A 23971-nucleotide genomic window follows, 5' to 3' on the forward strand; every position below is an offset into this window, starting at 1 on the left:
TTAGCGGTAGTGTTCTGTTTAGTGGTAGTGTTCTGTTTAGTGGTAGTGTTCTGTTTAGTGGTAGTGTTCTGTTTAGTGGTAGTGTTCTGTTTTGTGGTAGTGTTCTGTTTAGTGGTAGTGTTCTGTTTAGCAATAGTGTTCTTTTTAGAGGTTGTGTTCTGTTTAGTGCTAGTGTTCTGTTTAGCAATAGTGTTCTGTTTAGCAATAGTGTTCTGTTTAGTGGTAGTGTTCTGTTTAGAGGTTGTGTTCTGTTTAGTGCTAGTGTTCTGTTTAGTGCTGGTGTTCTGTTTAGTGCTAGTGTTCTGTTTAGAGGTTGTGTTCTGTTTAGTGCCAGTGTTCTGTTTAGTGCTAGTGTTCTGTTTAGTGCTAGTGTTCTGTTTAGCAGAGGTCTTCTACTCAGGCTCTAAATTAAAATATACCTTTTTATCTCGTGGTGCTGTGACTGTCTCAAATGTTGTTTTCTTACAGGACTATATAAATGGCTATGTTAGCACTGTGAAAACGCTTTGTTCGGACTATATAAAATGCTATGTTAGGACTATATAAAATGCTATGTTAGGACCATATAAAATGCTATGTTAGGACTATATAAAATGCTATGTTAGGACTATATAAAATGCTATGTTAGGACTATATAAAATGCTATGTTAGGACTATATAAAATGCTATGTTAGGACTATATAAAATGCTATGTTAGGACTATATAAAATGCTTTGTTAGGACTATATAAAATGCTACGTTAGGACTATATAAAATGCTATGTTAGGACTATATAAAATGCTATGTTAGGACTATATAAAATGCTATGTGAGGACTGTATAAAATGCTATGTTAGGACTATATAAAATGCTATGTTAGGACTATATAAAATGCTATGTTAGGACCATATAAAATGCTATGTTAGGACTATATAAAATGCTATGTTAGGACTATATAAAATGCTATGTTAGGACTATATAAAATGCTATGTGAGGACTATATAAAATGCTATGTTAGGACTATATAAAATGCTATGTGAGGACTGTATAAAATGCTATGTTAGGACTATATAAAATGCTATGTGAGGACTATATAAAATGCTATGTTAGGACTATATAAAATGCTATGTGAGGACTGTATAAAATGCTATGTTAGGACTATATAAAATGCTATGTGAGGACTATATAAAATGCTATGTTAGGACTATATAAAATGCTATGTGAGGACTATATAAAATGCTATGTTAGGACTATATAAAATGCTATGTTAGGACTATATAAAATGCTATGTTAGGACTATATAAAATGCTATGTTAGGACTACATAAAATGCAATGTTAGGACTACATAAAATGCTATGTTAGGACTATATAAGATGCTATGTTAGAACTATATAAAATGCTATGTTAGGACTATATAAAATGCTATGTTAGAACTGTGAAAATGGCTATGTTTTATCTGTTCAAAAGATGGGCCAGACAGCATGTTTTAAGTGACAATAAATTTCAGAATAAAGCAGCTTAAATAATGTAAAAAAAGTGAATTAGTTCAAATGTATAGTAATTTTGATGAAGAGTATTATTCAATCAATATCTTATGACACAGATCAGAATAAAGTCCATGCAAACAAAAATAACAATATTTGTTTATTACTACTCCATAAATGATTGCTGTCCTTTACTCTATAAATCAAACTATGACAACAAAAAATGGACAAAGGCAAAGTGAAAAAATGGAGAGATGTAAACAGTAAAGGAAAAGAGAAAGAGAGAGTTTTTCAACACGTGGTGTCGTCGGTAGTGTAATACGATACCTAGGTTGACCGTGAGCTTGACCCGGCCCCCATCCAGCTCTAGACGCAGCGTGTCGGCCGAGTCTCGCGAGGTGGTGGCCATGAGCAGGCTGTAGGCCCGCTGGGACATGAAACGCAGAGACACGTCCTCCGCCTCCGTGTGCATCACCTGGGGCATCACCACCTTCATGTACATACTGCCGTCATAACTCAAGATGGACGCCTCTGTCATGGAGGAGAGCAAGGGAGAGGGGGGGACAGAAGGAGAGAGAGACAGAGAGACAGAGACAGAGAGACAGAGAGAGAGACAGAGACAGAGACAGAGCGAGAGAGGGAGAGAGTGGAAGAGAGAGTGAGAGAGAGCGAGAGAGAGAGTGAGAGAGAGACAGAGTGAGAGAGAGAGAGAGAGAGAGAGAGAGAGAGAGAGAGCGAGAGAGAGAAAGAGAGAGAGAGAGAGAGAGAGAGACAGAGACAGAGACAGAGACAGAGCGAGAGAGGGAGAGAGCGGAAGAGAGAGAGAGAGAGAGAGAGAGAGAGAGTGAGAGAGAGACAGAGTGAGAGAGAGAGAGAGAGAGAGAGAGAGAGAGAGAGAGAGTATAGAAATGTGTCAGACACAACATCTGCTGTCAAACATCTTGTTTCGGTTGAGAAATCCACAACATAACAACATGACATTTTCACGTGCACGCTGACATACAGACACACACACACACACACACACATGCTCCCCATGCTTTTGCCCATTGCTCGTTTCCCCACATCACTCTCTTCAGGAGAGACTCATTCAATGTATTGTTTTCTCTCTCACAGTACATCTGTCTTCAGCATGCTGTGGTCTCCCTGATAGCACTTTCAACTGGACTCGTTTGCACACAGATGATGGCTTAGGTACAAGTAATGGGCTTAAGATGGAACTCTCTCTCTCTCTCTCTCAATTCAAGGGGCTTTATTGGCATGGGAAACATGTTAACATTGCCAAAGCAAGTGGAGTAGATAATCTCTCTCTCTCTCTCTCTCTCTCTCTCTCTCTCTCTCTCTCTCTCTCTCTCTCTCTCTCTCTCTCTCTCTGTCTCTCTCACTTCCGCTCCCTCCCTCTATCTCTCTCTCCCCCCCTTTCTCTTTCTATGTATCGCTTCCTGGCATCCAGCCAATATACACAAATACTCCTTTCGTCCTCAGAGCTGTAAAGACTCCACCTGGGAATCACACACACCCTCCCTCAACACAGGGGCAAAGCAACTGCTGACAATCTCTACAATTACATCCCGATCAATTTTTTATTGTGTACCATCAGCTGCTCTACCCAAAGCTACATTTATACCCATCATACAAAGTGCAATAGGATAGAGGAGAGACGAGTGGGGAGACACCTCAAGGTACAATAAAGACAGAACAAGCGAGAGAGAGGGAGAAGAGAAAGAAAAAGGGGGAGTAGATAGAGAAAGAGGGGGGGAAGAGATGGGAAGAGGGGGTGGAAGATTGAGGTAAAGGTAGAGAGATGGAGAGAGAAGGAAAGTGGTAAGGTGCGAGTTTGTTGGGAGAGAGTGAGAAAAAGGGGAAAGTGATAGAGTAAGACAATAGAAGAGAGAGAGAGATATAGATATTAAAATAGAGAGATATATAAAGAGAGAGATATTAAAATAGAGAGAGATATAAAGAGAGAGATATTAAAATAGAGAGAGATATAAAGAGAGAGATATTAAAATAGAGAGAGATATAAAGAGAGAGATATTAAAATAGAGAGAGATATAAAGAGAGAGATATTAAAATAGAGAGAGATATAAAAATAGAAATATATAAAGAGAGAGATATTAAAATAGAGAGAGATATAAAGAGAGAGATATTATAATAGAGAGATTTAAAGAGAGAGATATTAAAATAGAGAGATATAAAGAGAGAGATATTAAAATAGAGAGAGATATAAAGAGAGAGATATTAAAATAGAGAGAGATATAAAGAGAGAGATATTAAAATAGAGAGAGATATAAAGAGAGTGAGAGATAAAGAACTAAATAGAGTTGAAACAGAGAGATGAAACACCTCCTGATATCATGTCTCTAGTTGAGTGTGACGAGAGATCAGAGAGGTTTAATATCCCAGTAAGAGACTGTCAGATTGATACTAACTGACAGAGCTACAGAGCCCTGAGGGACAGACAGACAGACATGTCACTGTGAAGTGTTCATATGATAGACATAGTGGCAGGTTGTCTTCCACAGGCAAAAAAAAAAACAGGTATTCTCTGGCATTATGTGGCTGAGCAATGAGGAGAAAGACATTTTTGTTCACTGTGTATTTCCGTTTGCTGAATTTAATTTTATTTTACATAAGGCCTGGAATAAAAGACAAAAGGCTATCGATAATTAAATGACATATTTCATTCCAGACATTTTTTATTTAACCTTTATTTAACTCAGCAAGTCAGTTAAGAACAAATTCTTATTTTCAATGACGGCCTAGGAACAGTGGGTTAACTGCCTTGTTCAGGGGCAGAACGACAGATTTTATCTTGTCAGCTCAGGGATTCAATCTTGCAACCTCTCAGTTACAAGTCCAAAGCTCTAACCACTAGGCTACCTGCCGCCCCACATATCGTGAAGGGTATAGATTGAGTGTAGTCTCAGACTTGAATCTTCTCTGTGTGCCGGACCAGGTTTCATTTATCTGTATTGAGTTTATTTATAGTTTTACTGCTTGAGGGTTTTTATTATTGCTTGGGTAACCTTATCTACTATCGTAAATTTATATTTTGCGGTGCGAACTGCACAGAACACCAGAAGATGTGCTACTGTGAATCATTTCATTGTTCTATTGTTTGTTTATGTGTCAGTCCAACTGGCTATTTGACCCGAAAAAATACTTATTTAATTAATTCATTCATTCATTCATTCATTCACAATAGTCTGAGATTAGTACCTTCACCTCAATCATTCACTTGTCACAACTGGGCCAGTATTTAGAAAATCTCTCAGGACATAGGAAAACCCCTCTAGGATCAGCTGTGCCTTTTAATTCATAATTATTAAGAGGAAGCACCTGATCCGAGATCAGCACTCCTGCTCTGAGATACTTTGTGAAAAGAGGCCTTGGTCTTGGTTTGACATTTGTTTGATATGAAGGAAAGGATGTGGATGTGAGGAGGATGTGATTGGAGAGAATGGATAATGGAAATCTTTCTCTTTCGATTTCTACTCCATCTAATGTAGGCACGCATGAGTGTAAGTCACGTTGGATAAAATCATCTGTGAAATGGCATATACAGCACCAGTAAAAAGTGTTGACACACCTACTCATTCTAGGCTTTTTCTATATTTTGACAAAGTTCTTGATATTTTCCAGATTGACTGACCTTCATGTCTTAAAGTGATGCTGGACTGCAGTTTCTCTTTGCTTATTTGAGCTGTTCTGGCCATAATATGGACTTGGTCGTTTACCAAATAGGGCCATCTTCTGTACACCACCCCTACCTTGTCACAACACAACTCATTGGCTCAAATGCATTAAAAAGGAAATAAATTCCAGAAAATTAACTTTTAACAAGGCACACCTGTTAATTGAAATGCATTCCAGGTGACTACATCATGAAGCTGGTTGATAGAATGCCAAGAGTGTGCAGAGCTGTCATCATGCCAATGGCTGGCCACTTTGAAGAATCTCAAATCTCAATCTCAAATATAAAATATATTTTAACACTTTTTAGCTTACTACATGATTCCATATGTGTTATTTCATAGTTTTTATGTCTTCACTATTATTCCATAATGTAGAAAATAGTAAAAATAAAGAAAAACCTTTAAATGAGTAGGAGCGTCCAGACTTTTTCAGTATATACATGTAATTTGTTGTTATTCTGTTCTTTTCTGTTGTCTGCTATTGTTCATGTTATGTCTCTAACATTATAGACCAGTTATATTAACCAAGGACCCTCCCCAATGTTTATACATTATTAACACAGAACTTATCCAATCCTGTGGCTCACTGAAAGTGTTAATTAAAGCCAGTAATGAGGTGACAAAGCCGCCCTGCCACCAGTGATTTGGCCAATTGAATCAACAAAGAGATTTAACCCATAAGAGTCTAAACCCTGTTTAAGCAGTAGCGGGGAGGTTCTCTTAAGCTACACGGAATTGTTTTAAGAAGGTCATACCAAGGATCATTTAGCTATTTGATTTTGAATTTTAAGATCCCTTGAAGTATAAACATAAAAATAAATAATTTGATGAACAATTTTATTTGGCATTACTTCTATTCGCCCATACAAAAGCATTTAATAACAGATTCACTACATAGAACCGATAGTCCCAAATAAATCATCTTAGGGAAGTTTGTTCTGAAGTGTCTGTCCTAAATCTTAGAGATATAAAAAAGACGAGGACATACCATGTATTTAAAACTTCTTATGGCTGCAGGGGCAGTATTGAGTAGCTTGGATGAAAGGTGCCCAGAGGTGCCCAGAGTAAACGGCCTGCTCCTCAGTCCCAGTTGCTAACATATGCATATTATTATTAGTATTGGATAAGAAACACTCCGAAGTTTCTAAAACTGTTTGAATGATGTCTGTGAGTATAACAGAACTCATATGGCAGGCAGAAACCTGAGAAGAAATCCAAACAGGAAGTGAGAAATCTGTTGATTTTCAACCCAGCTCCTATTGAATTCACAGTAGGATATGGATGGACTTCCTAGGGCTTCCACTAGATGTCAACCGTCTTTAGAAACTTGAATGAGAGTTCTACTGTATTGTGGGGCTGAATGGGAGCTGAATGAGCCAGGTGTCTGGCAGAGAGCCAAGGGCTGGTGGTCACGCGCAATTCACATGATAGCGATCTGCGTTCCATGGCTTTCCTACAGACATAGGAATGCTCAGATTGGAACATGATTGAAGATTTATGATAACAACACCCTAAAGATTGATTCTATACTTAGTTTGACAACCTGTAATATCACTTTTTGAAGTTTTCGTCCGACATTCGGATGGACCTGCACGAGCGTTTGGATCTGTGTACTAAACTTGCTAACAAAAGTAGCTACTTGGACATAAATAATGGACATTATTGAACAAAACAAGCATTTTTTGTGAAACTAGGATTCCTGGGAGGGCATTCTGATGAAGATCGTCAAAGCTAAGGGAATATTTATAATGTGATTTATGATTTCTGTTGACTCCAACATGGCGGATAATTTATTTATTTTCTGAGCACCGTCTCAGATTATTGCATGGTTTGCTTTTTTCGTAAAGTTTTCTTCAAATCTGACACAGCGGTTGCATTAAGGAGAGGTATATCTATAATTCCATGTGTTTAACTTGTATTTTCATCTACATTTATGATGAGTATTTCTGTTGAATCGATGTGGCTATGCAAAATCACTGGATGTTTTTGGAACTAGTGAACGTAATGCGCCAATGTAAAGTCCGATTTTTGATATAAATATGAACTTTATCAAACAAAACATACATGTGTTATGTAACATGAAGTCCTATGAGTGTCATCTGATGAAGATCATCAAAGGTTAGTGATTAATTTGATCTCTGTTTGTGCTTTTTGTGACTCCTCTCTTTGCCTGGAAAAATGGCTGTGTTTTTCTGTGAGTTGGTGGTCACCTAACATAATCATTTGTGATGCTTTTGCTGTAAAGCCAATTTGAAATAGGACACTGTGGTGGGATTAACTACCAGATTACCTTTAAAATGGTATAAAATACATGTATGTTTGAGGAATTTCAATTATGAGATTTCTGTTGTTTTGAATTTGGAGCCCTGCACTTTCAATGGCTGTTGTCATATCGATCCCGTTTGCTGGATCTCAGCCCAAAGAGGTTTTAAACAGCATGGGAAATCCCATAAAATGATGTCATGGCATTATAAGCTTCTGATAGGCTAAGACGTTTTAACCCCTTAATTTTGTCACTAAACAGTCTCCGTATATAGTGCAATTGGAAAGTATCCAGACCACTTAACTTTTTTTCACATTTTGCGACATTACAGCCTTATTCTAAAATAGATTCAATTGTTTTTTTTTGTCATCAACCTGCACACAATACCCCATAATGACAAAGCATTTGTTAATTTATTAAAAATAAAACTGGAAACATCACATTTATGTAAGTATTCAGACCCTTTACTTTGTTGCAGCACCTTTGGCAGCGATTACATCCGTCTTCTTGGGTTTGATGCTACAAGCTTGTATTTGGGGATTTTCTCCCATTCTTTTCTGCAGATCCTCTCAAGCTCTGTCAGGTTGGATAGGGAGTGTTGCTGCACAGCTATATTCAGGTCTCTCCAGAAGTGCTCAATCGGGTTTAAGTCCGGGCTCTGAAGGGGCCACTCAATGACATTCAGATACTTGTGCTAGGGTAGTTGCCCTGTTGGAAGGTGAACCTTCACCCCAGTGTGAGGTCCTGAGCACTCTGGAGCAGGTTTTCATCAATGATTTCTCTGTACTTTGCTCCATTCATATTTGCTTCAATCCTGACTAGTCTCCCAGTCCCTGCTGCTGAAAAACGTCCCCAAAGCATGTTGCTGCCACCACAATGCTTCACTGTAGGGATGGTTCCAGGTTTCCTCCAGATGTGACATTTGGTATTCAGGCCAAAGAGTTCAATCTTAGTTTCATCAGGTCTGAGTCATTTAGGTGCCTGTTGGCAAACTCCAAGTGGGCCGGCATGCACCTTTTACTGAGGAATGGCTTCTGTCTGGCCACTATACCATAAAGGCCTGATAGGTGGAGTGCTGCAGAGATGGTTGTTCTTCTGGAAGGTTCTCCCATCTCCACAGAGGATCTCTGGAGCTCTGTCAGAGTGACCACCATGTTCTTGGATGCACCTGACCTCAATTTCAAGTCTTATAGCAAAGGGGCTGGATACTTATCTAAATGAGGTATTTCTGTTTTTATTCTTAATACATTAGCAAACATTTCGAAAAACCTGATTTTTGCTTTGTCATTATTGGGTATTGTGATGTCATTATGGGGTATTGTGATGTCATTATGGGGTATTGTGATGTCATTATGAGGCACAGTGTATTTTTTTGAACCATTTTAGAGTTAAGGTTGTAACGTAACAAAATGTGGAAAACATCAAGGGGTCTGAATACTTTCGGAAGGCACTGTACTTCCTTTCATGTTTTCAACTAGTACCAGGGGACCTTCAGACGAGTCCTGTGAGGCATGCGGATGTCCTATAGAAAAACAACCGACACGTACATGTTTGTGAGAGTCTCAATAGTTCTGTAGGCCAAACCGTTCGGACGCCACAGAAGATTTTGTGAGAAGACCGATTTTTCGGGATGTCTCATGGTCTGACAAACACCACTCTAGCTCTGTCACCTTTCACCACAGACGAGGAAGTGCAACATCGGTGGATAAAGATGCATCTAATTCAAAAAGGCACATTTCTCTAGTTTAAACTGACAGGGATTTTGGGGGGATTTAAAAAAAAATGCAATTTACATTTCTGCGGGGCCACGGACATCGACCTTAGGTCAGATGGAATGTCAATTAACCTATCGATGATGATGTAGACCAGGAAGGAATGCTTAATCAGGAAGCTGGAGCATGGATCTGAGAATGTGATTGGGTGACAGAGGAATAGTGTTGTGACTTTTAATCAATAATTTAGAACTATCTGATTATATTGAGCTGAGCTGAATGTCTGTGAGAATGTAAGTGTCTGTCTTTTTGTGTGTGTGTGTGTGTCTGTGCGTGTGCGTGTGCGTGTGTGTGTGTGAGTCTGTGTGTGTGTGTGAGCGTGTGTCTGTGTGTGTCTGTGTGTGTCTGTGGGGGTGTGTGTGTCTGTGTGTGTGAGCGTGTGTGTGTCTGTGTGTATGTATCGGTGAGCGTGCATATCTGTGTGTGTCAGCCTCTCCGAGATATCTATTCAGATTACCTGTTCTGTGTAAAGGACAAATGCTGCCAATGTGCTCTCCAGTAATGAAAATAATTGCCATAGATTAATTAAGAACCAATCCATGTTCATTATACTGTCAGTCTCCCCTGAGTCACCCAACAGACGCCATGACAACTAGACTCTACTGTTCCCAATGACTCCCCTGTCCTGTTGACCATGTGTGTCAATGTTAATTTAGTCATCAAAAGTAGCGACTAAAATATTTTGTCTAACATATTTTTGCAGTGGCAATTGATGAGACCATAAGCAAAAATGTTTTGTTTTTTTCATTTCAGTTTACTAAAATGAGACACGACTAAATGATCTATATGACAAAAATCTGACTACTAAATGGACTGGATAAGAGTTTTTGGAGAGAATGAGAGCTTTTCAATGATAAACACTATTAATATTAGCAGCACAGATGCACAGGTCTGGTCTGTTCAGCTGTGGGAAGGAAGAGTCAAACTCCTTCACACACAGCCTACATTAGCTGGTGAGCTGCAGGTAGCAAGCAATGAGTGCAGGCAGACAGGGTCCACTCCGGGCTCCACCTCCGATTGTGCACATCGCGCAGGCAATTTTCTTGCTTCCCCGTGGCTAGCCACTCACCACCAGCCTTCTAGTTAGCTACCCTTTGCTTTACAATATTAAAGACAATAGCACCATTGAGTTTAATAGTAAAACAACAGTCTAGCTATGTTTTTCTCTCCCTTGATTATTGAAAAGTAGTCTCGCTCAACACTCCCACTTTCCCCACTGCATTTCATAGTCAGGTTATTACCATATTACCATTCAAAAGATATGACTCATAAAATCCGGCGCCACATTTATTTATTTCTACTGAGCATTGGCGGGACACATTTGACATTTATAAAGAATATCAAAAACTACTTGCGGACAGGACCGTTAACCCACCGTTTCGCCGGACCCCTTTTAAACGTTGTGTGTTTGCGCTACAGACTTTTAGGTTGTACCATCGGATTATTTGTTTTCCTTCTACATCCGTAGATACACGTTTGATTAACAAGGGCTGAGCTACACCAGCGTTTTTGAGTCAAGGGCGGATCCCGAAGGAGTCGGGTCTTCCATACACAAACGTCTGTAGAGTTGGAATGTTTTGAGCTACAAATTATTAAAAGCGATCTATGAAAACCTATGATGCTCACAAGCTACACAAGAGTTAGAGGGTAAGGGTTCTATGACGCTTCACAAGAGTCACCTCTACAACAGTGTAGCCTAGTGGTTAGAGCGTTGGACGTTCAAACCCCCGAGCTGACAAGGTACAAATCTGTCATTCTGCCTCTGAACAGGCAGTTAACCCACTGTTCCTAGGCCGTCATTGAAAATAAGAATTTGTTCTTAACTGACTTGCCTAGTTAAATAAATAAAAAAAAATAAAAAATCAGCAGGGCTAGACAATCTGGACCCTCTCTTTCTAAAATTAGCAGACAAAATTGTTGCAACCCCAATTACTAGCCTGTTCAATCTCTCTTTCGTATCGTCTGAGATCCCCAAAGATGCCACGGTCATCCCCCTCTTCAAAGCGGGAGACACTCTAGACCCAAACTGCTACAGACCTATATCTATCCTACCCTGCCTTTCTAAGGTCTTTGAAAGCCAAGTTAACAAACAGATCACAGACCATTTCGTATCCCACCGTACCTTCTCCGCTATGCAGTTAGGTTTCCGAGGGTGCACCTCAGCCACACTCAAGGTCCTAAACGATATCATAACCGCCATCGATAAGAGACAATACTGTGCAGCTGTATTCATCGACGTGGCAAAAGGCTTTCAACTCTGTCAATCACCACATTCTTATCGGCAGACTCAACAGCCTTAGTTTCTCAAATGACTGCCTCGCCTGGTTCACCAACTACTTCTCTGATACAGTTCAGTGTGTCAAATCGGAGGGACTGTTGTATGGACCTCTGGCAGTCTCTATGGGGGTGCCACAGGGTTCAAGTCTCGGGCCTACTCTTTTCTCTGTATACATCAATGATGTCGCTCTTGCCGCTGGTGATTCCCTGATCCATCTCTATGCAGACAACACCATTCTGTATACCTCTGACCCTTCTATGGACACTGTGTTAACTAACCTCCAGACGAGCTTCCATGCCATACAACTCTCCTTCCGTGGCTCTTAAATGCAAGTAAAACTAAATTAATGCTCTTCATCCGATCGTTGCCCGCACCTGCCCGCCCGTCCAGCATCACTACTCTGGACAGTTCTGACCTAGAATATGTGGACAACTACAAATACCTAGGTATCTGGTTAGACTGTAATCTCTCCTTCCAGACTCACATTAAAATCTCTTTGGTCTAGGGGCAGTATTTTCACATCCGGGATGAAAAGCGTTCCCAAAGTAAACTGCCTGCTACTCAAGCCCAGAAGCATAGAAGATAGAAGACACTCTGAAGTTTCTAAAACTGTTTGAATCATGTCTGTGAATATAACAGAACTGATTTGGCTGGCGAAACCCTTAGCACAATCCATCCAGGGAAAAACATTTTTGAGCTCAATCTGTTTTCCATTAAATTTCTATGGCAATCCCTTTTTAATAGAAATATGTTTGAAGTTCCTATGGCTTCCACTAGATGTCAACAGTCTTTAGAAATTGGTTGATGTTTTTCCTTTGAGAAATGAAGAAATAGCCCTGTTATTTCCATGTGTCACTCCAAGTGCACTAATGTTTTGGTGCGCGCGACCTGGAACATGCTTCACAATGTTTTTGTCCGGTATTGAGCACAGCATTTCCCGTGTCGTGGCAGAATCAAAATCCTTTAGGTAACATTTATAAATAAGATGTTTTATAAATTTGTATAGTATGCTTATGTGGGAAAGTTACTTAGGCCCAGAGAGGGGAGAGGTCGGGTTAGTCTTATCTGTGAATGTGTCTAACTATTCATAAACCATGTGAAGGGATGGTGAGATTAATGGGGAACCAGTTAGGTGGCTCCACAATGTCTGTGTGCCAGTCATGTCTCTCTGTAAGCTTGTCCAGGAAGGGGTGTATTTGATATATGCCATTGGATGAGGTAATGTTTTTGGTTCTAAGTGGTACCAAGAAAGAGATAAGAGCTTTGGTTTAGGAGACCAAACTGAACGATAATTTATAGCTAATGCTATACATTATGGGATACTCCTTTTTCTGGTAAAAGGTTCTTTGTATAATGTTCCTAAGATCTGTTATTCGTCATGTGACTTTTGATGGGTGTGTCTTGGCTATAAATGATACTAAGAACTGTTTTGTAAGCACTCTCAGAGAATTCATTTATAGATACTGAATTGATCTGAGAGTCACAGGGCTATGGTGAAGCTCATATAATTAAAGATGGACTTTATGATAACTCTGACATGATTTGGTAATACAGGAAATTTCCACGACACCCGTCTTACATTTTTTTTCGATTATTTACATTTTAGGATACATCAATTTGGATTAGGAACGATGTTTGAAATGTTTGGACCAAGTTTACAGGTAACTTGTTAGATACTTTGCATGTTGGGCGAGTTAGAACCGGTGTTTTTCTGAATCAAACGCGCCAAATAATTTTTTTTCGCGCCAAACATTTTGCCGATATAAAGAAGCAATTTATCGATCAAAAGGACCATTTGTGATGTTTATGGGACATTTTGGAGTGCCAACAGAAGAAGCAGTAGCCTACTGAATGTGGCCATGGTAACATTACCAGTAGCCTACTGAACGTAGCCATGGTAACATTACCAGTAGCCTACTGAATGTAGCCATGGTAACATTATCATCCTACATGCATTTTGTGGCACAGAAAAAAAAGAAAAAGATATTACAAACAATTTCTTGTTACTAAATTCCTCTCGTCACCAGACTATATCTGACTGGGTAAATGATTCCTCTCGTCACCAGACTATATTTTGACTGGGTAAATAATTCCTCTTGTCACCAGACTGTATCTGAGTGGGTAAATGATTCCTCTTGTCACCAGACCTTATCTGAGTGGGTAAATGATTCCTCTTGTCACCAGACTATATCTGACTGGGTAAATCACTTTATTTTGAGTTAATGTGGACCTATTGACTCAGATTTCAGCACTTGAACCAGGACTCAAGCACTGGGACTCAGACTTCAGCCATAGGGGACTTGGGACTTCAAATCAAATCAAATCAAATCAAATCAAATGTTATTTGTCACATACACATGGTTAGCAGATGTTGATGCGAGTGTAGCAAAATGCTTGTGCTTCTAGTTCCGACAATGCAGTAATAACCAACAAGTAATCTAACTAACAATTCCAAAACTACTGTTTTATACACACAAGTGTAAGGGGATAAAGAATATGTACATAAAGATATATGAATGAGTGATGGTACAGAGCGGCATAGGCAAGATACAGTAGATGGTATCGAGTACAGTATATACATATGAGATGAGTATGTAAACAAAGTGGCATAGTTAAAGTGGCTAGTGATACATGTATTACATAAAGATGCAGTAGATGATATAGAGTACAGTATATACGTATACATATGAGATGAATAATGTAGGGTATGTAAACATTATATTAGGTAGCATTGTTTAAAGTGGCTAGTGATGTATTTTACATCATTTCCCATCAATTCCCATTATTAAAGTGGCTGGAGTTGAGTCAGTGTCAGTGTGTTGGCAGCAGCCACTCAATGTTAGTGGTGGCTGTTTAACAGTCTGATGGCCTTGAGATAGAAGCTGTTTTTCAGGCTCTCGGTCCCAGCTTTGATGCACCTGTACTGACCTCGCCTTCTGGATGATAGCGGGGTGAACAGGCAGTGGCTCGGGTGGATGTTGTCCTTGATGATCTTTATGGCCTTCCTGTAACATCGGGTGGTGTAGGTGTCCTGGAGGGCAGGTAGTTTGCCCCCGGTGATGCGTTGTGCAGACCTCACTACCCTCTGGAGAGCCTTACGGTTGTGGGCGGAGCAGTTGCCGTACCAGGCGGTGATACAGCCTGCCAGGATGCTCTCGATTGTGCATCTGTAGAAGTTTGTGAGTGCTTTTGGTGACAAGCCAAATTTCTTTAGCCTCCTGAGGTTGAAGAGGCGCTGCTGCGCCTTCTTCACGATGCTGTCCGTGTGGGTGGACCAATTCAGTTTGTCTGTGATATGTATGCCGAGGAACTTCAAACTTGCTACCCTCTCCACTACTGTTCCATCGATGTGGATAGGGGGGTGTTCCCTCTGCTGTTTCCTGAAGTCCACAATCATCTCCTTAGTTTTGTTGACATTGAGTGTGAGGTTATTTTCCTGACACCACACTCCGAGGGCCCTCACCTCCTCCCTGTAGGCCGTCTCGTCGTTGTTGGTAATCAAACCTACCACTGTTGTGTTGTCTGCAAACTTGATGATTGAGTTGGAGGCGTGCGTGGCCACGCAGTCGTGGGTGAACAGGGAGTACAGGAGAGGGCTCAGACTTGAACCAGGACTCGAGGTTTAGTGACCCGACTACATCACTGGGCAAACACTCATCAGCTCCCATTCAAAGTCAATAGTCCCGTGCTACTTCTGATATCAACATGGCAGTGGTATGTGCGTGTGCGTGTGCGTGTGTGTGTGTGTGTGTGTGTGTGTGTGCATATGTGTGTGCATATGTGTGTGTTTGTGTGTGTATACAGTATGTGTGCATCTGAGTGTGCAGATGAAATAGTAAGTCATTGCTGATGAAGAAGATGAACATGAGAGGGAGGGAAAGGTAGACTGATTTTAAAGTCAGCTCCCTGTTGCATAATTACCTCACAAATTACACAGGAAAGAGATGGTACCATTAGGATTAAAGCTTAGAGGATTTCACGGCGATCTGGGAAATTCTCTGTGAGGGCAGCCGAGGCATAGAATTAAGTTGATCTAACAGGCGTGCTCATATAGGATCTAGAAAAAAAACACACACACACACACACACACACACACACACACACACACACACACACACACACACACACACACACACACACACACACAAACACAAACACAAACACTACAAACACACACACACACACACACACACACACACACACACACAAACACAAACAAAAACACTACAAACTCAGGATTAGGGAGACACACACATGTATCATATTTGGTCCTCTGTGGGCACTGTGCCACAAATAATCACCACTGATTGACGTCAACTGAGAGAAAAACATTGATAAAATAGTCTGGGATTCAAATCGTAAACACCGCCGCCGTTCATCACAGTAAATTACTTCAAATCAGACTCTGATTCCAAGACAATTGAATACGGATGAATGCAGCTCCATTTCATAAAAAAACAGTGAGACGTTAGTGAGATGTTTGTCTCTTATGGCTACCTCTGCAGTGGTTCAGAACCACGTCTGACCTCTAAAGGTCTCTTATTTATTAATGCTACATGCCCTTAAAATGTCCTCTGTGATTCTCAGATGTGCTGGGGGAGAGAGACTGCAGAGTCACCAACAACCACATAGTGGAAGCAGAGTCCATACTCCCCAATACGCTACAATGCAGGGTGACAGAGAGAGGGGGGAGAAGGGGGGAGAAGGGGGGGAGAGTTTGACAGGAGAGAAAAAGAGAGAGAGGGTGAAAGAGAGAAAGATGGGAGAGGGAGAGATGGGAAGATAGAGAGACGGGGAGAGAGAGAGAAATAGAGAAAGATATGCTTATTTATTATCCTTTGTGTACCCTTAACCATTTGTACATTGTTAAAACACTGTATATATACGTAATATGACATTTGTAATGTCTTTATTGTTTTGAAACGTCTGTATGTGTAATGTTTACTGTTCATTTTTATTGCTTATTTCACTTTTGTATATTATCTACTTCACTTGCTTTGGCAATGTTAACACATGTTTCCCATGCCAATAAAGCCCCTTGAATTGATAGGAGAGAGAGAGACAGAGACAGAGAGAGACAGAGAGACTGGAATAGATAAAGATAGGACAGACAGACAGAGAGAGAGAGAGAGAGAGACAATACGCTACACTGCAGTCTGATGGGTGACAGAGAGAGGAGGAATAAGGAGAAAAAGAGAGACAGGGAGAAAGAGAGAGTGAAAAAGAGAAGGACAAAGTGAGAGAGAGAGAGAAAGAAAGAGACAGGGAGAGAGAGATGGGGAGAGAGAGATGGGGAGAGAGACAGAAGAGAGAGACAGAAGAGAGAGAGAGAGAGAGAGAAGGGAGATGGCTCAAGAGAAAACAGGCTATGTGCACACTGCCCACAAAATGAGGTAGAAACTGAGCTACACTTCCTAGCCTCCTGCCAAATGTATGACCATAGAGACACATATTTCCCTCAGATTACACAGACCCACAAAGAATCCAATTTTGATAAACTCCCATATCTACTGGGTGAAACACCAGAGTGTGCCATCACAATAGCAATATTTGTGACCTGTTGCCACAAGAAAGTGAAAAGTGAAAAACAAACACAATTTTCCCTTTTGTACTTTAACTATTTGAACTTTTGTGAGCATAACGTTTATTGTACATTTTTGTATTGTTTATTTAAATTGTGTTTATTATCGATTTCACTTGCTTTGGTCATCTAAGGAAAAAGGCATAGACAGAACAAGATGAGAGAAAGAAACGCATATTTTAACCCTAAACTTAACCCTTACCATAGCCCTAACTCTTAATCTAACCCTAAATTTAACCTTTACCCTAACCCTTATTCTAACCCTAAACTCAACCCTTACCCCAGCACTTATTCTAACCCTAAACTTAACCCTTACCCCAGCCCTAACCCTTATTCTAACCCTAAACTCAACCCTTACCCTAACCATTATTCTAACCCTAAACTTAACCCTAATCTTCACCATTATTCTAACCCTAAACTTAACCCTTACCCCAGCACGTATTCTAACCCTAAACTTAACCCTTACCCTAACCCTTATTCTAACCCTCAAATCAACCTTTACCCAGCACTTATTCTAACCCTAAACTCAACCCTTACCCCAGCACTTATTCTAACCCTAAACTTAGCCTTTACCCTAACCCTTAATCTAACCCTAAACTTAACCCTAGCCCTAACCATTATTCTAACACTAAACTTAACCCTTATTCTAACCCTAAACTTAACCCTAGCCCTAACCCTTAATCTAACCCTAAACTTAACCTTTACCCTAACCCTTATTCTAACCCTAAACTTAACCCTTATTCTAACCCTTATTCTAACCCTAAACTTAACCCTTATTCTAACCCTTATTCTAACCCTAAACTTAACCCTTACCCCAGCACTTATTCTAACCCTAAACTTAACCCGTACCAAAGCCCTAACCCTTATTCTAACCCTAAACTTAACCCTTACCCTAACCATTATTCTAACCCTAAACTTAACCCTTACCCATCCCTTATTCTAACCCTAAACGTAACCCGTACCCTAGCCCTAAACCTATTTCTAACCCAAACCGTCACCTTAGCAAGCAGTCGCCTATCAACAGATATTTTCTTGTTAGTATGACCATCTGTAGAGAATCCACAGATGGTCTATCTGGACTTTCCCCAAAAAAGTCTGACCAAAGAAAGGAGGGAGAGATGGAGAGCAGGAGGGAGAGATGGAGAACAAGAGGGAGAGATGGAGAGAAAGAGGGAGAAATGGAGAGCAAGATGGAGAGATGGAGAGCAAGGGGGAGAGATGGAGAGCAAGAGGGAGAGATGAAGAGCAAGAGGGAGAGATGGAGAGCAAGAGGGAGAGATGGAGAGCAAGAGGGAGAGATGGAGAGCAAGAGGGAGAGATGGAGAGCAAGGAGGAGAGAGATGGAGAGTAAGAGGGAGAGATGGAAAGCAAGAGGGAGAGAGATGGAGAGCAAGGGGGAGAGAGATGGAGAGCAAGAGGGAGAGATGGAGAGCAAGAGGGAGAGATGGAGAGCAAGAGGGAGAGATGAAGAGCAAGAGGGAGAGATGGAGAGCAAGAGGGAGAGATGGAGAGCAAGAGGGAGAGATTAAGAGCAAGAGGGAGAGATGGAGAGCAAGAGGGAGAGATGGAGAGCAAGAGGGAGAGATGAAGAGCAAGAGGGAGAGATGAAGAGCAAGAGGGAGAGATGGAGAGCAAGAGGGAGAGAGATGGAGAGCAAGGGGGAGAGAGATGGAGAGCAAGAGGGAGAGATGGAGAGCAAGAGGGAGAGATGAAGAGCAAGAGGGAGCGATGAAGAGCAAGAGGGAGAGATGGAGAGCAAGAGGGAGAGATGGAAAGCAAGGGGGAGAAAGATGGAGAGTAAGAGGGAGAGATGGAGAGCAAGAGGGAGAGAGATGGAGAGCAAGGGGGAGAGAGATGGAGAGCAAGAGGGAGAGATGAAGAGCAAGAGGGAGAGATGAAGAGCAAGAGGGAGAGATGGAGAGCAAGAGGGAGAGAGATGGAGAGCAAGGGGGAGAGATGGAGAGCAAGAGGGAGAGATGGAGAGTAAGAGGGAGAGATGGAGAGTAAGAGGGAGAGATGGAGAGCAAGGGGGAGAGAGATGGAGAGCAAGAGGGAGAGATGGAGAGCAAGAGGGAGAGATGGAGAGCAAGGGGGAGAGAGATGGAGAGTAAGAGGGAGAGTAAGAGGGAGAGATGGAGAGTAAGGGGAGAGAGATGGAGAGTAAGAGGGAGAGATGGAGAGTAAGAGGGAGAGATGGAGAGGGAGAGGGAGAGATGGAGAGCAAGAGGGAGAGATGGAGAGTAAGAGAGAGAGATGAAGAGTAAGGGGGAGAGAGATGGAGAGTAAGGGGGAGAGAGATGGAAAGTAAGAGGGAGAGATGGAGAGGGAGAGGGAGAGATGGAGAGCAAGGGGGAAAGATGGAGAGTAAGAGAGAGAGATGGAGAAGGAGAGGGAGTGATGGAGAGTAAGAGGGAGAGATGAAGAGCAAGTGGGAGAGATGGAGAGCAAGAGGGAGAGATGGAGAGCAAGAGGGAGAGATGGAGAGCAAGGGGGAGAGAGATGGAGAGTAAGAGAGAGAGATGGAGAAGGAGAGGGAGTGATGGAGATGGAGAGGGAGTGATGGAGAAGGAGAGGGAGTGATGGAGAGGGAGAGGGAGAGAGATGGAGAGCAAGGGGGAGAGAGATGGAGAGCAAGAGGGAGAGATGAAGAGCAAGAGGGAGAGATGAAGAGCAAGAGGGAGAGATGGAGAGCAAGAGGGAGAGAGATGGAGAGTAAGGGGGAGAGATGGAGAGCAAGAGGGAGAGATGGAGAGTAAGAGGGAGAGATGGAGAGTAAGAGGGAGAGATGGAGAGCAAGGGGGAGAGAGATGGAGAGCAAGAGGGAGAGATGGAGAGCAAGGGGGAGAGAGATGGAGAGTAAGAGGGAGAGATGGAGAGTAAGAGGGAGAGATGGAGAGTAAGGGGGAGAAAGATGGAGAGTAAGAGGGAGAGATGGAGAGTAAGAGGGAGAGATGGAGAGGGAGAGGGAGAGATGGAGAGCAAGAGGGAGAGATGGAGAGTAAGAGAGAGATATGAAGAGTAAGGAGGAGAGAGATGGAGAGTAAGGGGGAGAGAGATGGAAAGTAAGAGGGAGAGATGGAGAGGGAGAGGGAGAGATGGAGAGCAAGGGGGAAAGATGGAGAGTAAGAGAGAGAGATGGAGAAGGAGAGGGAGTGATGGAGAGTAAGAGGGAGAGATGAAGAGCAAGAGGGAGAGATGGAGAGCAAGAGGGAGAGATGGAGAGCAAGAGGGAGAGATGGAGAGCAAGGGGGAGAGAGATGGAGAGTAAGAGAGAGAGATGGAGAAGGAGAGGGAGTGATGGAGATGGAGAGGGAGTGATGGAGAAGGAGAGGGAGTGATGGAGAGGGAGAGGGAGAGCGAAAGTAAGTGATAGACTGACAGACAACAGTCTGGATGTGTTGGATGTGTCTCTTTTTGCAGCCATAACGTGGTCCTCTGTAGCACAGTTGGTAGAGCATACCTGTGACGCTTTGGATAAAAACATCTGCTAAATGGCTTATAATGTATTAGAACATTACCTCAACCCAGATCAATATATTCCAATAATTTCTCTCAGTAAAAAAAAGTATATTCTCTGTCACTCAATATCTCTGCAGTGGATATTATTCTCTCTCTTATCCAGGAAAACAGTGGAGCCCCAACTCAAAGGCCTTTTTAAGAACTCTCCTAAATCAATATCTAATCTCCAAACAGACGTTTCCTTCTGACTGTCCAGACTGCAGGATCCATCAGAGAGATACAATCCTCTGTCAACTAACCAGAGACTTAACATTTAGATAATCTTTTGCTGCTGGGTTGAACAATCAAAAAAAGTAACCTAGACTACACCTTGAATGTCTCACAAGCTCATATCTAAACCCTGAGATTGTCTCATACTCATATATAAACCCTATGATTGTCTCATACTCATATCTAAACCCTGAGATGGTCTCATACTTGTATCTAAACCCTGAGATTGTCTCCTAAACTCATATGTAAACCCTGAGATTGCGGGTAAGGGTAACTACAGTTGACCAGTTTAGTCAAAAATCTAATGCTCAGACAAAACCACAGAGACCAGGAAGGCCTTCTATACAAGGATATTACTGAGAGACCAGGTTCTATACGGGGATATTACTGAGAGACCAGGAAGGCCTTCTATACAGGGATATTACTGAGAGACCAGGTTCTATACGGGGATATTACTGAGAGACCAGGAAGGCCTACTATACAGGGATATTACTGAGAGACCAGGTTCTATACAGGGATATTACTGAGAGACCAGGTTCTATACAGGGATATTACTGAGAGACCAGGTTCTATACAGGGATATTACTGAGAGACCAGGTTCTATACAGGGATATTACTGAGAGACCAGGAAGGCCTTCTATACAGGGATATTACTGAGAGACCAGGTAGGACTTCTATACAAGGATATTACTAAGAGACCAGGAAGGCCTTCTATATCTTCTATACGGGGATATTACTGAGATACCAGGTTCTATACAGGGATATTACTGAGAGACCAGGAAGGACTTCTATACAAGGATATTACTGAGAGACCAGGAAGGCCTTCTATACAGGGATATTACTGAGAGACCAGGAAGGCCTCCTATACAGGGATATTACTGAGAGACCAGGTAGGCCTTCTATACAGGGATATTACTGAGAGACCAGGTTCTATACAGGGATATTACTGAGAGACGAGGTTCTATGCAGGGAGATTACTGAGAGACCAGGAAGGCCTCCTATACAGGGATATTACTGAGAGACCAGGAAGGCCTCCTATACAGGGATATTACTGAGAGACCAGGTTCTATACGGGGATATTACTGAGAGACCAGGTTCTATACAGGGATATTACTGAGAGACCAGGTAGGACTTCTATACAGGGATATTACTGAGAGACCAGGTTCTATACAGGGATATTACTGAGAGACCAGGAAGGCCTCCTATACAGGGATATTACTGAGAGACCAGGTTCTATACAGGGATATTACTGAGAGACCAGGAAGGCCTCCTATACAGGGATATTACTGAGAGACCAGGAAGGCCTCCTATACAGGGATATTACTGAGAGACCAGGTTCTATACGGGGATATTACTGAGAGACCAGGAAGGCCTTCTATACAGGGATATTACTGAGAGACCAGGTAGGACTTCTATACAGGGATATTACTGAGAGACCAGGTTCTATACAGGGATATTACTGAGAGACCAGGTTCTATACAGGGATATTACTGAGAGACCAGGTTCTATACAGGGATATTACTGAGAGACCAGGAAGGCCTTCTATACAGGGATATTACTGAGAGACCAGGAAGGCCTACTATATCTTCTATACAGGGATATTACTGAGAGACCAGGAAGGCCTTCTATACAGGGAACAGTCCTCCATAGAGCCGAGTAAGACAGGCAGACTGTAATGGTAGAGAGGTTTAAATAGAACAAGACACAGGTAATGGAGTGCTGAACAATAAACATGTGTTGGGTAAACAGAGAAAGCAGCAGCCCCATGTTTTGTCACCCCATGCATACCCTGCCACCACAGGAAACAGGCAGCTGTGGTGGGGGTCATTACTTCAGCCGGACCTTGAGGTTTCATAACACCTGTACAATCTGATAATCATCTGACAACAGAAGCCCTGTGGAGTGGAGGGACAGTGGATGGGGTATGTGTGGTGTGTGTGTCTGTGTTTGTGTGTGTGTGTGTGTGTGTGTGTGTGTGTGTGTGTGTGTGTGTGTGTGTGTGTGTGTGTGTGTGTGTGTGTGTGTGTGTGTGTGTGTGTGTGTGTGTGTGTGTGTGTGTGTGTGTGTGTGTACGAAAAAAAGAAGCTAGAAGCTAAAGAAAACTCCTTGAGGCATACTTTTAACTTGTTATGTTGCATTATTAACCTTTATAATTAAGACCTGTATTAGTAGAAGAAGTAGAGGCTGAAATATTAATTATAATTAATTCTGCTCTGAAATTTGACTAAAGATGATATTATGTTTATAAAGAGACGCATACAGACATCTCTGCAAGGCTCAGGCCTTTATGTTAGAATTTAATTAGACCAATGTCCCTTACACAGTGATTAGAGGTGAACAGTTAGCTTTCATATCAAATTGACCTCCATCTCTGTCTTCATGTATTTCTCTCACTTTCTCTCTCTCTCCCTCCCCTCTATCGCTCTTCCTCTCTCTCTCTCTCCCCCTCTATCTCTCTTCCTCTATCTCCCCCCCCTCTATCTCTCTTCCTCCTCCACCCTATCTCTCTTCCTCTCTCTTTCTCCCCCCCTCTTCCTCTCTCTCTCTCCCTCCCCTCTATCTCTCTTCCTCTCCCCCCTTCCCTCTATCTCTCTTCCTCTCTCTCTCTCCCCCCCTCTATCTCTCTTCCTCTCTCTCTCTCTCCCTCCCCTCTATCTCTCTTCCTCTCTCTCGCTCCCTCCCCTCTATCTCTCTCCCTCTCACTTTACCTCCTCTCTCACTCTCCTGCTCCCTTTCCTCCTCTTTCACTCGCTCTCTCTTTCACAAAATGTCCCTTTCACAAAATGTCCCTCCAAAGTCAAAATGAGGTTGAACTGAAACTGGGGCTGAATAGAGGAACGGAGCTGGATAGAGATGTTACCTCCAATATTTATTTAATATGGTAAAAGCGTCTGGAATAATTTGTCAAATGCATTCATTTTGTTTTCAATCCATAAGAAAATCTCATAGAATTTACAGAATGTTGAAATAAGAGACTTTTCTCTCTAGCCTCGGGACTTCTCCATTACATCACTATCTCTCTCTGAGTAATCATTATGGGGTAAGGGTTCATGTTAAAACAACTTCACTGATCTGTTGTATTGAGAGTAAAATACGAGCTCATATTTAAAGGGTCCCGGTGGTCCTGTGTTTTCAGAGGTGTCATATCCAGGTGACCTTGTGAAGAGGCATTTCCTGTTATGGTGAG

General features: G+C 41.9%; 1 protein-coding gene across 1 annotated transcript in view; it reads right to left on the reverse strand.

Annotated features, from left to right (window-relative positions):
• LOC139383366 (neurexin-3a-like) overlaps nucleotides 1-23971 on the reverse strand; it is a 599057-nt gene that overhangs the window by 395144 nt on the left and 179942 nt on the right. The window contains exon 11 of the mRNA XM_071127881.1: nucleotides 1791-1994. Coding sequence (XP_070983982.1) covers nucleotides 1791-1994 — 204 coding nt within the window. The remainder of the gene's footprint in view (nucleotides 1-1790; nucleotides 1995-23971) is intronic.

This window comes from Oncorhynchus clarkii, chromosome 25 (assembly GCF_045791955.1).
Source record: "Oncorhynchus clarkii lewisi isolate Uvic-CL-2024 chromosome 25, UVic_Ocla_1.0, whole genome shotgun sequence".
NCBI lineage: Eukaryota > Metazoa > Chordata > Actinopteri > Salmoniformes > Salmonidae > Oncorhynchus > Oncorhynchus clarkii.